This window comes from Oncorhynchus mykiss, chromosome 19 (genome assembly GCF_057628025.1).
Source record: "Oncorhynchus mykiss isolate SJ-2025 chromosome 19, ASM5762802v1, whole genome shotgun sequence".
In the NCBI taxonomy this organism is placed as follows: domain Eukaryota; kingdom Metazoa; phylum Chordata; class Actinopteri; order Salmoniformes; family Salmonidae; genus Oncorhynchus; species Oncorhynchus mykiss.
Window position 1 is genome coordinate 14,862,501 of NC_143040.1, and position 13,520 is coordinate 14,876,020.

Below are 13,520 nucleotides of genomic sequence, written 5' to 3' on the forward strand. Positions count from 1 at the left end.
ATCAGTCCTTATAATCCATTTTATTCAATGTGTTCTCGCGCTTAAATAAATCTGATCCCGGACCAGGGAACCGGCAGATCCAACTGTTTCATGTCGTGGCCTGTTTGTTTCATCGTGAGAGCTAATTTAAGCCCTGTTTATAATTTCCCTCATTAGCTACGCAGCTTGGTTTGGGCTGTGCTTTTCAGGATTAGCACGCGAGATCAAAGTTCAGCCAACCTCTGATTCCACCACTGGCCTAAGCCCCATAATAGGAGCATGATCCTAGCGCGCTAATTAGCATTTCAAAGGCTTGTTAGCGGTTGATGCTAAAAGGAATGCTTATGACGGTAACGATGAAAAACTGGCATTTGCCTTTACTTTACATTGTTAAGGGGATAACACACCCCTTTAACCGCCATTTTGTTTTTAGGTTTACTTATCTGGGTCCTGCTCGGTAGAGAAGTTGTGTCTGAACACTCCACACTCAGCAGCTAAAACAGTAGAGTTGAAGAGTGATCGGGTGTCTGATGTCAAAGACCAGGACGTTACCTCACCAATATTTTCAGCGTAACAATTATCAACGGGATGATAGTTTCATGCTGTGTGTGACTGAGTTTTCAGACACACACAAACAAACGCAGGTGACCCAATCACTGACAGCGGAACAAGAGATCCTCTCATTTCCATACAAAGTCCCTGTTTACTAACCACAACAATCACACCCCTCATACTACAGAGATTACAACGCAGCAGCGGGACTATTCAACTGCAGTCCTGGAGCCGAGGTAGAAAACCTTCTGGCCATTTCCTCCTTCTAATCAGGGACCTGGGACAGCACTGACCAACCACCTGACAGTTCACCAGTTGACTAGCAGGTAGAGAAGGAAAGCAGCAGTACAGCACTTGGGCCCTTGGGGGCCCGGCAGCTGAATGGCCCTGTAATACAGTCCGTGATACAATAACAAACCAGGAGGAATCACTCACTTCTCCTCTTGCCCACATCTCCTTTGGACGTCGCCGCCTCGTTGAGCAGGACCATCCCCATGGTGATGGCGGCATCTGTGGGCAGTTGTCAAGGAAACGGACTAACCACAGTGTGTGTGCTGTAAGTGTATGTTTGTGATAGTGTGCGCGTGCACTGTGTATAACCCAGACAATGTCAATCTTCCAAAAGTCAAAAGTCTATTCAGCTGCAGTGTGTTCTCACTCAGGGTGAGCAGTGAGCCGTTAACTCCAGACTGTGAAAGTAGCGATTACTGAGGGATAAATGGTTAATCAACTCCTCGGCTATTGTAGCTATTGTGCAGGCATTGCTAACGACGGAATAGGAGATGGCTAGAGAACGGAAGGAGAAGAGATGCCGATGGACTACGACGTTAGCTGTGGACAGGGGAGTTGTGTGGACCACCCAGACATAAAGACTCCGGAGCCACAAGGTGGCTGAGGTTCGGACCACTGGATGCACTCCTCTTGACGCCTATTTAGGAAGTTCCATTAGCTCAGCGGGTTAGAGTGTAGTGATGATAAGGCCAGGGTCGTGGGTTTGACTCCCGCATGGGTCACATACCATATACTGAACACTACCTGTCACTTTGGATAGAAGTGTCTGGTATTATGACCAGTAAAGTAAGGAACATGAAATATTAACAAAACAATTTCATTTAAGTGCATTACAGTCATACCTAAAGCAAGTCTAGCCATTTCCTTGTGCACGGGCTCTCATGCATATGGAAATCATGGATCTTTTTGAAAGGCCACTTCCATAACTAAACTAGGCCACCTTCGATGGAACACATCGTGATGTTGAGAGGCTTGACAACAGCATATGTGATTATGCCAACGGGTCCTTGAGAATCAGGCCTGAGACATACACACCTGCGCACGCACACATCGGCTTCTCATCTCCCCAAGCAGTGTGTGAGTGTGAGTCTGTGTGTGGGTGGGTGGGTGGGAGTGGGGGTTGGACAGAGCCAACACGGAGCAAACAAACCATTCTAATTAAAGTGGAATTAAAACTGGAAGAGACTGGAGATAGTACTAATGAAAAAAAGAAGACAACTGCCAGCTGTGTGTGTGTGAGAGAGTCTCAGGCCTCATTCTCAAGGCTGCTGCTCTCAAGCCTTTTAGCATGTGTTCCATTGATTGTGTGTGAGAGCTACAGATAGTGTTTGAATGTGAACCACAGAGAAAGGGTAGAGCATGTGGGTGGAACTGTGTTTTGTGTACAGCTGTGCATCATGTCAGTGTGTTTGTATGGGCCCTTTACAGATGCTGCCTGATGTATGTGTGCCTTTGTGTTTTCACTGCTGTCTATATCCCACATATGTCCCATCCAACCCCCCCCCCCCAGAATGACACTGTAGGAAACAGTAAGGACTAGAATAACTGTAGGTCTCTACGGCAATACACTATGGACTAGAATGACTGTAGGTCTCTACGGCGATACACTATGGACTAGAATGACTGTAGGTCTCTACGGTGATACACTATGGACTAGAATGACTGTAGGTCTCTACGGCGATACACTATGGACTAGAATGACTGTAGGTCTCTACGGCGATACACTATGGACTAGAATGACGCTAGATACAGTTGAAGTCGGAAGTTTACATACACATTAGTCAAAGTCACAATTCCTATCATTTAAACCTAGTAAAAATGCCCTGTCTTAGGTCAGTTAGGATCACCACTTTATATTAAGAATGTGAAATGTCAGAATAATAGAGAAAATTATTTATTTCAGATTTTACTTCTTTCATCACATTCCCAGTGGGTCAGAAGTTTACATACACTCAATTAGTATTTGGTAGCATTGCCTTTAAATTGTTTATCTTGGGTCAAACGTGTCAGGTAGCCTTCCACAAGCTTCCCACAATAAGTTGGGTGAATTTTGGCCCATTCCCCCTGACAGAGCTGGTGTAACTGAGTCAGGTTTGTAGACCTCCTTGCTTGCACACGCTTTTTCAGTTCTGTCCACAAATGTTCTATAGGATTGAGGTCAGGGCTTTGTGATGGCCACTCCAATACCTTGACTTTGCTGTCCTTAAGCCATTTTGCCACAACTTTGGTAGTATGCTTGGGGTCACTGTCCATTTGGAAGACCCATTTGCGACCAAGTTATAACTTCCTGACTGATGTCTTGACATGTTGCTTCAGTATATTCACAATACCTCATGATGCCATCTATTTTGTGAAGTGCACCAGTCCCTCCTGCAGCAAAGCACCCCCACAACATGATGCTGCCACCCCCGTGCTTCACGATTGGAATGGTGTTCTTCAGCTTGCAAGCCTCCCCTTTTTTCCTCCAAACATAACGATGGTCATTATGGCCAAACAGTTCTATTTTTGTTTCATCAAACCAGAGAACATTTCTCCAAAAAGTACGATCTTTGTCCCCATGTGCAGTTGCAAACCGTAGTCTGGCTTTTTTATGGCGGTTTTGGAGCAGTGGCTTCTTCCTTGCTGAGCGGCCTTTCAGGTTATGTTGATATAGGACTCGTTTGACTGTGGAAATAGATACTTTTGTACCTATTTCCTCCAGCATCTTCACAGGGTCCTTTGCTGTTGTTTTGGGATTGATTTGCACTTTTCGCTCCAAAGTATGTTCATCTCTAGGAGACAGAACGAGTCTCCTTCCTGAGCAGTATGATGGCTGCGTGGTCCCATGGTGTTTACACTTGCGTACTATTGTTTCTACAGATGAACGTTCTACCTTCAGGCGTTTAGAAATTGCTCCCAAGGATGAACCAGACTTGTGGAGGTCTACAATTGTTTTTCCTGAGGTCTTGGCTGATTTCTTTTGGTTTTCCCATGGAGTCAAGCAAAGAAGCACTGAGTTTGAAGGTAGGCCTCCAAATACATCCACAGGTACACCTCCAATTGACTCAAATGATGTCAATTAGCCTATCAGAAGCTTCTAAAGCCATGACATAATTTTCTGAAATTTTCCAAGTTGTTTAAAGGAACAGTGAACTTAGTGTATGTAAACTTCTGACCCACTGGAATTATGATATACTGAATTATAAGTGAAATCATCTGTTTGTAAACAACTGTTAAAAAAAATTACTTGTGTCATGCACAAAGTAGATGTCCTAACCGCCAAAACAATATAGTTTGTTTAACAAGAAATGTGTGGAGTTGGTTAAAAAAACAAGTTTTAATGACTCCAACCTATGTGTATGTAAACTTCCCACTTCAACTGTATGTACTAAGAGCTCGCCACAGGTGTAAAGTTCACACCTGTTTTTCTATGCAGAGGAGATATCACTAGAGGTTTATGTGATTAATACACTATTACGGCCAACTATAAATACAGAGTAAATAGTGTAGTATATGTGATATTATGAAGCTTCAGGATTCGCTTTCCTGTTGGTGTTTAGGTGCAAATGCCTCCTGAATCTGGCTCTAGAATAGGTAGTGAATACAGGCTTCCCATTGGTTGGTCCTCTGTATCATATAGAGGAAGTAGTGAATACAGGCTTCCCATTGGTTAGTCCTCTGTATCATATAGAGGAAGTAGTGAATACAGGCTTCCCATTGGTTAATCCTCTGTATCATATAGAGGAAGTAGTGAATACAGGCTTCCCATTGGTTAGTCCTCTGTATCATATAGATGAAGTAGTGAATACAGGCTTCCCATTGGTTAATCCTCTGTATCATATAGAGGAAGTAGTGAATACAGGCTTCCCATTGGTTAGTCCTCTGTATCATATAGAGGAAGTAGTGAATACAGGCTTCCCATTGGTTAGTCCTCTGTATCATATAGAGGAAGTAGTGAATACAGGCTTCCCATTGGTTAGTCCTCTGTATCATACATAGTAGTTATTGAATACAGGCTTCACATTGGTTAATCCTCGATATCATATAGGGGAAGTAGTGAATACAGGCTTCCCATGAGGCATTCGTGTTAAGGATACTGAGCAGCAGGATGATGTGGGACTCAGCTACAAACTGGGCCTGGCTGCTCCCATGGATATAACTCTGAAAAAGAGAGAGGAGGGGAGAACCGGAGAGAGAGGTAGAGAGAGGTATATACAGAGAGAGAGGGAGAGAGAGAACGAGAGAGAGAGAGAGAGAGAAAGAGAGAGAGAGAGAGAGAGAGAGAGAGAGAGAGAGAGAAGATAAAATGTTAGTCACAATTGGTCAAAATTCCCTTATTGTGAAAAAACAGGTAGGGGGAGAGATGGAATTGGAGAGACGTACAGCACGTGAGCTATAGACCATGAATGAGAGAGAGGGGGGAAAAGGCCAAGATAAAAAATGTACAAATGAAATGGGTAAAAATTCCCTCACAATGGCCACATATTTCACAACGGTGCTAAACACTCGCTAGCTGTGTGGCTTCAAGATAAGCAATGCCTATTCCCCGTCTTTGACTCTCTCTCTCTCTCTCTCTCTCTCACACACCACTCACCCCAGGAAAACAAACATGGCTTTTCACAGCTCCATGAAAGTCTGGTCTACCTGTTGTCACAAGGTCAAGGCACAACGCATTACTAACTGTGGCCAATCACAACTCTTTACTAACTAACCTTAGCCAATAGGAGGAGAGAATGTACACTACAGTGTACTCAGTTACCAGAAAAGTGTCCTCACACAAGGAGCCTGTGTCTCCACTGATAAGAAAACATATATTTCCTATCCTTGTCCACGGTGTGCGCGTGTGTGTGTTTTTACGAGACAGTGTGGTCAAACTGAGGCCCACCAGCTACACGGTATAGAGGGGGAAAAAGGCATCCCATGTCCCTGTACATACCATCTATCTCCCTACGGCGATACGATTCCACAGGTGGGTGTGTGTGTTTACCAACCACAGTGGCTGTAAATAATTGAATTGCAGACCGTTGGACAGAATCCATTCTGATTCTACTAGAGAACCCAATAGCAGAGAAATGTATATCGTGAGCCCCAGGGAGAATAGCTGAGGGCCTATCGTGAGCACCAGGGAGAATAGCTGAGGGCCTATCGTGAGCCTCAGGGAGAATAGCTGAGGGCCTATCGTGAGCCCCAGGGAGAATAGCTGAGGGCCTATCGTGAGCACCAGGGAGAATAGCTGAGGGCCTATCGTGAGCACCAGGGAGAATAGCTGAGGGCCTATCGTGAGCCTCAGGGAGAATAGCTGAGGGCCTATCGTGAGCCCCAGGGAGAATAGCTGAGGGCCTATCGTGAGCACCAGGGAGAATAGCTGAGGGCCTATCGTGAGCACCAGGGAGAATAGCTGAGGGCCTATCGTGAGCCCCAGGGAGAATAGTTGAGGGCCTATCGTGAGCCCCAGGGAGAATAGCTGAGGGCCTATCGTGAGCCCCAGGGAGAATAGCTGAGGACCTATCGTGAGCCCCAGGGAGAATAGCTGAGGGCCTATCGTGAGCACCAGGGAGAATAGCTGAGGGCCTATCGTGAGCCCCAGGGAGAATAGCTGAGGGCCTATCGTGAGCACCAGGGAGAATAGCTGAGGGCCTATCGTGAGCACCAGGGAGAATAGCTGAGGGCCTATCGTGAGCACCAGGGAGAATAGCTGAGGGCCTATCGTGAGCCTCAGGGAGAATAGCTGAGGGCCTATCGTGAGCCCCAGGGAGAATAGCTGAGGGCCTATCGTGAGCCCCAGGGAGAATAGCTGAGGGCCTATCGTGAGCACCAGGGAGAATAGCTGAGGGCCTATCGTGAGCACCAGGGAGAATAGCTGAGGGCCTATCGTGAGCACCAGGGAGAATAGCTGAGGGCCTATCGTGAGCCCCAGGGAGAATAGTTGAGGGCCTATCGTGAGCCCCAGGGAGAATAGCTGAGGGCCTATCGTGAGCCCCAGGGAGAATAGCTGAGGACCTATCGTGAGCCCCAGGGAGAATAGCTGAGGGCCTATCGTGAGCACCAGGGAGAATAGCTGAGGGCCTATCGTGAGCCCCAGGGAGAATAGCTGAGGGCCTATCGTGAGCCCCAGGGAGAATAGCTGAGGGCCTATCGTGAGCACCAGGGAGAATAGCTGAGGGCCTATCGTGAGCACCAGGGAGAATAGCTGAAGGCCTATCGTGAGCCCCAGGCAGAATAGCTGAGGGCCTATCGTGAGCACCAGGGAGAATAGCTGAGGGCCTATCGTGAGCCCCAGGGAGAATAGCTGAGGGCCTATCGTGAGCACCAGGGAGAATAGCTGAGGGCCTATCGTGAGCACCAGGGTGAATAGCTGAGGGCCTATCGTGAGCCCCAGGGAGAATAGCTGAGGGCATATCGTGAGCACCAGGGAGAATAGCTGAGGGCCTATCGTGAGCCTCAGGGTGAATAGCTGAGGGCCTATCGTGAGCACCAGGGAGAATAGCTGAGGGCCTATCGTGAGCCCCAGGGAGAATAGCTGAGGGCCTATCGTGAGCCCCAGGGAGAATAGCTGAGGGCCTATCGTGAGCCCCAGGAAGAATAGCTGAGGGCCTATCGTGAGCACCAGGGAGAATAGCTGAGGGCCTATCGTGAGCCCCAGGGAGAATAGCTGAGGGCCTATCGTGAGGCCCAGGGAGAATAGCTGAGGGCCTATCGTGAGCCCCAGGGAGAATAGCTGAGGGCCTATCGTGAGCCCCAGGGAGAATAGCTGAGGGCCTATCGTGAGCACCAGGGAGAATAGCTGAGGGCCTATCGTGAGCCCCAGGGAGAATAGCTGAGGGCCTATCGTGAGCCCCAGGGAGAATAGCTGAGGGCCTATCGTGAGCCCCAGGGAGAATAGCTGAGGGCCTATCGTGAGCCCCAGGGAGAATAGCTGAGGGCCTATCGTGAGCACCAGGGAGAATAGCTGAGGCTTATTCAACAGATAATGGGGACCCAAATAAACTAAACTATCAACGGTTGATAGAAAGAATACATGCAAGACAAATTCCTATGTACTGGTAGGAAAGATGGGCACACGATAGAATGATGACTGTGTCCTTTGCAGCCAGATACGGCCTCTTTCTATAAAGACACTGTCTCATCATACTATACCTGGTAACATGCTTGCTTTACTTTTATCAGAAGTGAATAAGTATGAATTCCTGAATCTTCAAACCGTATTTCTGGAGAACCAGGAAATGTTGGTTAAGTGTTTTCGCACCCCATTTACTTACCGTTTCCCTTCTAGTACATTAGGTTCTGTTGATAACATAGAAACAGGATGAATTCATTCCATTCACATGGTTGATAACATGGGCCTTTAACAGCCATATAGATACCAGTGTCAGTGCCATTTTGTCCTCATTTGGTCCCTGTGTGTGTGTGTGTGTGTGTGTGTGTGTGTGTGTGTGTGTGTGAGAGAAAGAGTGTGTGTGTGCGGGCGCTCACTGCACTCCTGTCGTATGCGTGTGAGTGAGTCATCCATTCCCCCGTATCTCCGCTAGGCTACGTAACACGTGTGGGTTTCAGCCGCACCGTGTCTGCATAGTGTGGGCTGGCGGTCGGTCGTCATGATGGCCCTCCTGAGGGACTCCAGCATCTTACTAGCTACCACAGGATCGCTAAACACAGGTTTACCATGATAATAATAATAATAATAACAACAATAACAATAAACCACAGAATTTATAACACGCTTTTCATAGAAAAACAAATCTCAAAGTGGAGTGCATAATGCATAATGATGGTGATGAACATGACGAGGGGAGAGCCAGATGCCTCTCTGTTTTGTGTGTGTGTGTGTGTGTGTGTGTGTGTGTGTGTGTGTAGTACAAGAATTCATGCCAGCGTAGTCAAGTGAAGTGGGCCGCCAACTTCGTCTGAAAATATAACAGCGGCTGTCGTCATTCCGGTTGCTAGGACGCAAGCACAACCCAGAAATACACAGAGTACAATCTGCATACACCCCTCAGAGTGGAGAAACCCTGAAACCATATACAGCACCTAGCTTCACCAAATCACATCATCACTGTCAACTTGTTGTCATTCAGCTCTCCCAGAACACGCCTACACCGACACTGCCGACATGTGACACGGTAAGAAGAACACGCGTGCTTCACAGCAGGTCCAAAACAACATGCGGAAATAGCAGGGAATATCATCCTGTGTATTGCCAGAGGCGCTGAGAAAAACCTCTAGGTTTCTGTGTAGTCCATCTCTTCCGTTCTATCTCACCAACCTGGCAAACCAGAGCCAGTGCAGAGCCCTGAGGAGGAGAGGAGTATATTAGAGAACTGAGGAGAGGAGTACAGTAGAGGACTGAGGAGAGGAGTATAGTAGAGAACTGAGGAGAGGAGTATAGTAGAGAACTGAGGAGAGGAGAGGAATATAGTAGAGAACTGAAGAGAGGAGTATAGAAGAGAACTGAGGAGAGGAATATAGTAGAGAACTGAAGAGAGGAGTATAGAAGAGAACTGAGGAGAGGAGAGGAGTAGAGAACTGAGGAGAGGAGTATAGAAGAGAACTGAGGAAAGGAGTATAGTAGAGAACTGAGGAGAGGAGTATAGTAGAGAACTGAGGAGAGGAGTATAGTAGAGAACTGAGGAGAGGAATATAGTAGAGAACTGAGGAGAGGAGTATAGTAGAGAACTGAGGAGAGGAATATAGTAGAGAACTGAGGAGAGGAGTATAGAAGAGAACTGAGGAGAGGAGTATAGAAGAGAACTGAGGAGAGGAGTATAGTAGAGAACTGAGGAGAGGAGTATAGTAGAGAACTGAGGAGAGGAGTATAGAAGAGAACTGAGGAGAGGAGTATAGAAGAGAACTGAGGAGAGGAGTATAGAAGAGAACTGAGGAGAGGAGTATAGTAGAGAACTGAGGAGAGGAGTATAGAAGAGAACTGAGGAGAGGAGTATAGTAGAGAACTGAGGAGAGGAGTATAGAAGAGAACTGAGGAGAGGAGTACAGTAGAGAACTGAGGAGAGGAGTATAGAAGAGAACTGAGGAGAGGAGTATAGTAGAGAACTGAGGAGAGGAGTATAGAAGAGAACTGAAGAGAGGAGTATAGAAGAGAACTGAGGAGAGGATTATAGTAGAGACCTGATGAGAGGAGTATAGTAGAGAACTGAGGAGAGGAGAGGAGTATAGTAGAGAATTGAGGAGAGGAGTATATTAGAGAACTGAGGAGAGGAGTATAGTAGAGAACTGAGGAGAGGAGTATAGAAGAGAACTGAGGAGAGGAATATAGTAGAGAACTGAAGAGAGGAGTATAGAAGAGAACTGAGGAGAGGAGAGGAGTAGAGAACTGAGGAGAGGAGTATAGAAGAGAACTGAGGAAAGGAGTATAGTAGAGAACTGAGGAGAGGAGTATAGTAGAGAACTGAGGAGAGGAGTATAGTAGAGAACTGAGGAGAGGAATATAGTAGAGAACTGAGGAGAGGAGTATAGTAGAGAACTGAGGAGAGGAATATAGTAGAGAACTGAGGAGAGGAGTATAGAAGAGAACTGAGGAGAGGAGTATAGAAGAGAACTGAGGAGAGGAGTATAGTAGAGAACTGAGGAGAGGAGTATAGTAGAGAACTGAGGAGAGGAGTATAGAAGAGAACTGAGGAGAGGAGTATAGAAGAGAACTGAGGAGAGGAGTATAGAAGAGAACTGAGGAGAGGAGTATAGTAGAGAACTGAGGAGAGGAGTATAGAAGAGAACTGAGGAGAGGAGTATAGTAGAGAACTGAGGAGAGGAGTATAGAAGAGAACTGAGGAGAGGAGTACAGTAGAGAACTGAGGAGAGGAGTATAGAAGAGAACTGAGGAGAGGAGTATAGTAGAGAACTGAGGAGAGGAGTATAGAAGAGAACTGAAGAGAGGAGTATAGAAGAGAACTGAGGAGAGGATTATAGTAGAGACCTGATGAGAGGAGTATAGTAGAGAACTGAGGAGAGGAGAGGAGTATAGTAGAGAACTGAGGAGAGGAGTATATTAGAGAACTGAGGAGAGGAGTATAGTAGAGAACTGAGGAGAGGAGTATAGAAGAGAACTGAGGAGAGGAGTATAGTAGAGAACTGAGGAGAGGAGTATAGAAGAGAACTGAGGAGAGGAGTATAGTAGAGAACTGAGGAGAGGTGTATAGTAGAGAACTGAGGAGAGGAGAGGAATATATTAGAGAACTGAGGAGAGGAATATAGTAGAGAACTGAAGAGAGGAGAGGAATATAGTAGAGAACTGAGGAGAGGAGTATAGTAGAGAACTGAGGAGAGGAGTATAGAAGAGAACTGAGGAGAGGAATATAGTAGAGAACTGAGGAGAGGAGTATAGTAGAGAACTGAGGAGAGGAGTATAGAAGAGAACTGAGGAGAGGAGTATAGTAGAGAACTGAGGAGAGGAGTATAGAAGAGAACTGAGGAGAGGAGTATAGTAGAGAACTGAGGAGAGGAGTATAGAAGAGAACTGAGGAGAGGAGTATAGTAGAGAACTGAGGAGAGGAGTATAGAAAATAACTGAGGAGAGGAGTATAGAAGAGAACTGAAGAGAGGAGTATAGAAGAGAACTGAGGAGAGGAGAGGAGTAGAGAACTGAGGAGAGGAGTATAGAAGAGACCTGATGAGAGGAGTATAGTAGAGAACTGAGGAGAGGAGAGGAGTATAGTAGAGAACTGAGGAGAGGAGTATATTAGAGAACTGAGGAGAGGAGTATAGTAGAGAACTGAGGAGAGGAGAGGAGTATATTAGAGAACTGAGGAGAGGAGTATAGTAGAGAACTGAGGAGAGGAGTATATTAGAGAACTGAGGAGAGGAGTATAGCAGAGAACTGAGGAGAGGAATATAGTAGAGAACTGAGGAGAGGAGTATAGTAGAGAACTGAGGAGAGGAGTATAGTAGAGAACTGAGGAGAGGAGTATAGAAGAGAACTGAGGAGAGGAGTATAGTAGAGAACTGGGGAGAGGAGTATAGAAGAGAACTGAGGAGAGGAGTATAGTAGAGAACTGAGGAGAGGAGTATAGAAGAGAACTGAGGAGAGGAGTATAGTAGAGAACTGAGGAGAGGAGTATAGAAAATAACTGAGGAGAGGAGTATAGAAGAGAACTGAAGAGAGGAGTATAGAAGAGAACTGAGGAGAGGAGAGGAGTAGAGAACTGAGGAGAGGAGTATAGAAGAGACCTGATGAGAGGAGTATAGTAGAGAACTGAGGAGAGGAGAGGAGTATAGTAGAGAACTGAGGAGAGGAGTATATTAGAGAACTGAGGAGAGGAGTATAGTAGAGAACTGAGGAGAGGAGAGGAGTATATTAGAGAACTGAGGAGAGGAGTATAGTAGAGAACTGAGGAGAGGAGTATATTAGAGAACTGAGGAGAGGAGTATAGCAGAGAACTGAGGAGAGGAATATAGTAGAGAACTGAGGAGAGGAGTATAGTAGAGAACTGAGGAGAGGAATATAGTAGAGAACTGAGGAGAGGAGAGGAATATATTAGAGAACTGAGGAGAGGAATATATTAGAGAACTGAGGAGAGGAATATAGTAGAGAACTGAGGAGAGGAGAGGAATATATTAGAGAACTGAGGAGAGGAGTATATTAGAGAACTGAGGAGAGGAATATAGTAGAGAACTGAGGAGAGGAGAGGAGTATATTAGAGAACTGAGGAAAGGAGTACAGTAGAGAACTGAGGAGAAGAGTATAGTAGAGAACTGAGGAGAGGAATATAGTAGAGAACTGAGGAGAGGAGTATATTAGAGAACTGAAGAGAGGAGAGGAGTATATTAGAGAACTGAGGAAAGGAGTACAGTAGAGAACTGAGGAGAGGAGAGGAGTATATTAGAGAACTGAGGAGAGGAGTACATTAGAGAACTGATGAGAGGAGAAGAGTATATTAGAGAACTGAGGAAAGGAGTACAGTAGAGAACTGAGGAGAGGAGTATAGTAGAGAACTGAGGAGAGGAATATAGTAGAGAACTGAGGAGAGGAGTATATTAGAGAACTGAGGAGAGGAATATATTAGAGAACTGAGGAGAGGAATATAGTAGAGAACTGAGGAGAGGAATATAGTAGAGAACTGAGGAGAGGAGAGGCATATATTAGAGAACTGAGGAGAGGAATATAGTAGAGAACTGAAGAGAGGAGAGGAATATAGTAGAGAACTGAGGAGAGGAGAGGAATATATTAGAGAACTGAGGAGAGGAATATATTAGAGAACTGAGGAGAGGAATATAGTAGAGAACTGAGGAGAGGAATATAGTAGAGAACTGAGGAGAGGAGAGGAATATAGTAGAGAACTGAGGAGAGGAGAGGAGTATATCAGAGAACTGAGGAGAAGAGTATAGTAGAGAACTGAGGAGAGGAGAGGAGTATATTAGAGAACTGAGGAAAGGAGTACAGTAGAGAACTGAGGAGAGGAATATAGTAGAGAACTGAGGAGAGGAGTATATTAGAGAACTGAGGAGAGGAGTATATTAGAGAACTGAGGAGAGGAATATATTAGAGAACTGAGGAGAGGAATATAGTAGAGAACTGAGGAGAGGAATATAGTAGAGAACTGAGGAGAGGAGAGGAATATATTAGAGAACTGAGGAGAGGAATATAGTAGAGAACTGAAGAGAGGAGAGGAATATAGTAGAGAACTGAGGAGAGGAGAGGAATATATTAGAGAACTGAGGAGAGGAATATATTAGAGAACTGAGGAGAGGAATATAGTAGAGAACTGAGG

At 45.7% G+C, this 13,520-nt stretch overlaps 1 protein-coding gene across 2 annotated transcripts in view; it reads right to left on the reverse strand.

The window, feature by feature from the left end:
• Positions 1-13,520, reverse strand: part of LOC149975091 (dolichyl-diphosphooligosaccharide--protein glycosyltransferase subunit TUSC3-like) — a 107,363-nt gene that overhangs the window by 15,292 nt on the left and 78,551 nt on the right. For both annotated transcript variants that reach the window (XM_090210221.1, XM_090210222.1), the window contains exons 7-8: positions 4,899-4,962; positions 967-1,041 (exon numbers count right to left, since the gene is read on the reverse strand). In XM_090210221.1, the coding sequence (XP_090066347.1) occupies positions 967-1,041; positions 4,899-4,962 (139 nt within the window). The remainder of the gene's footprint in view (positions 1-966; positions 1,042-4,898; positions 4,963-13,520) is intronic.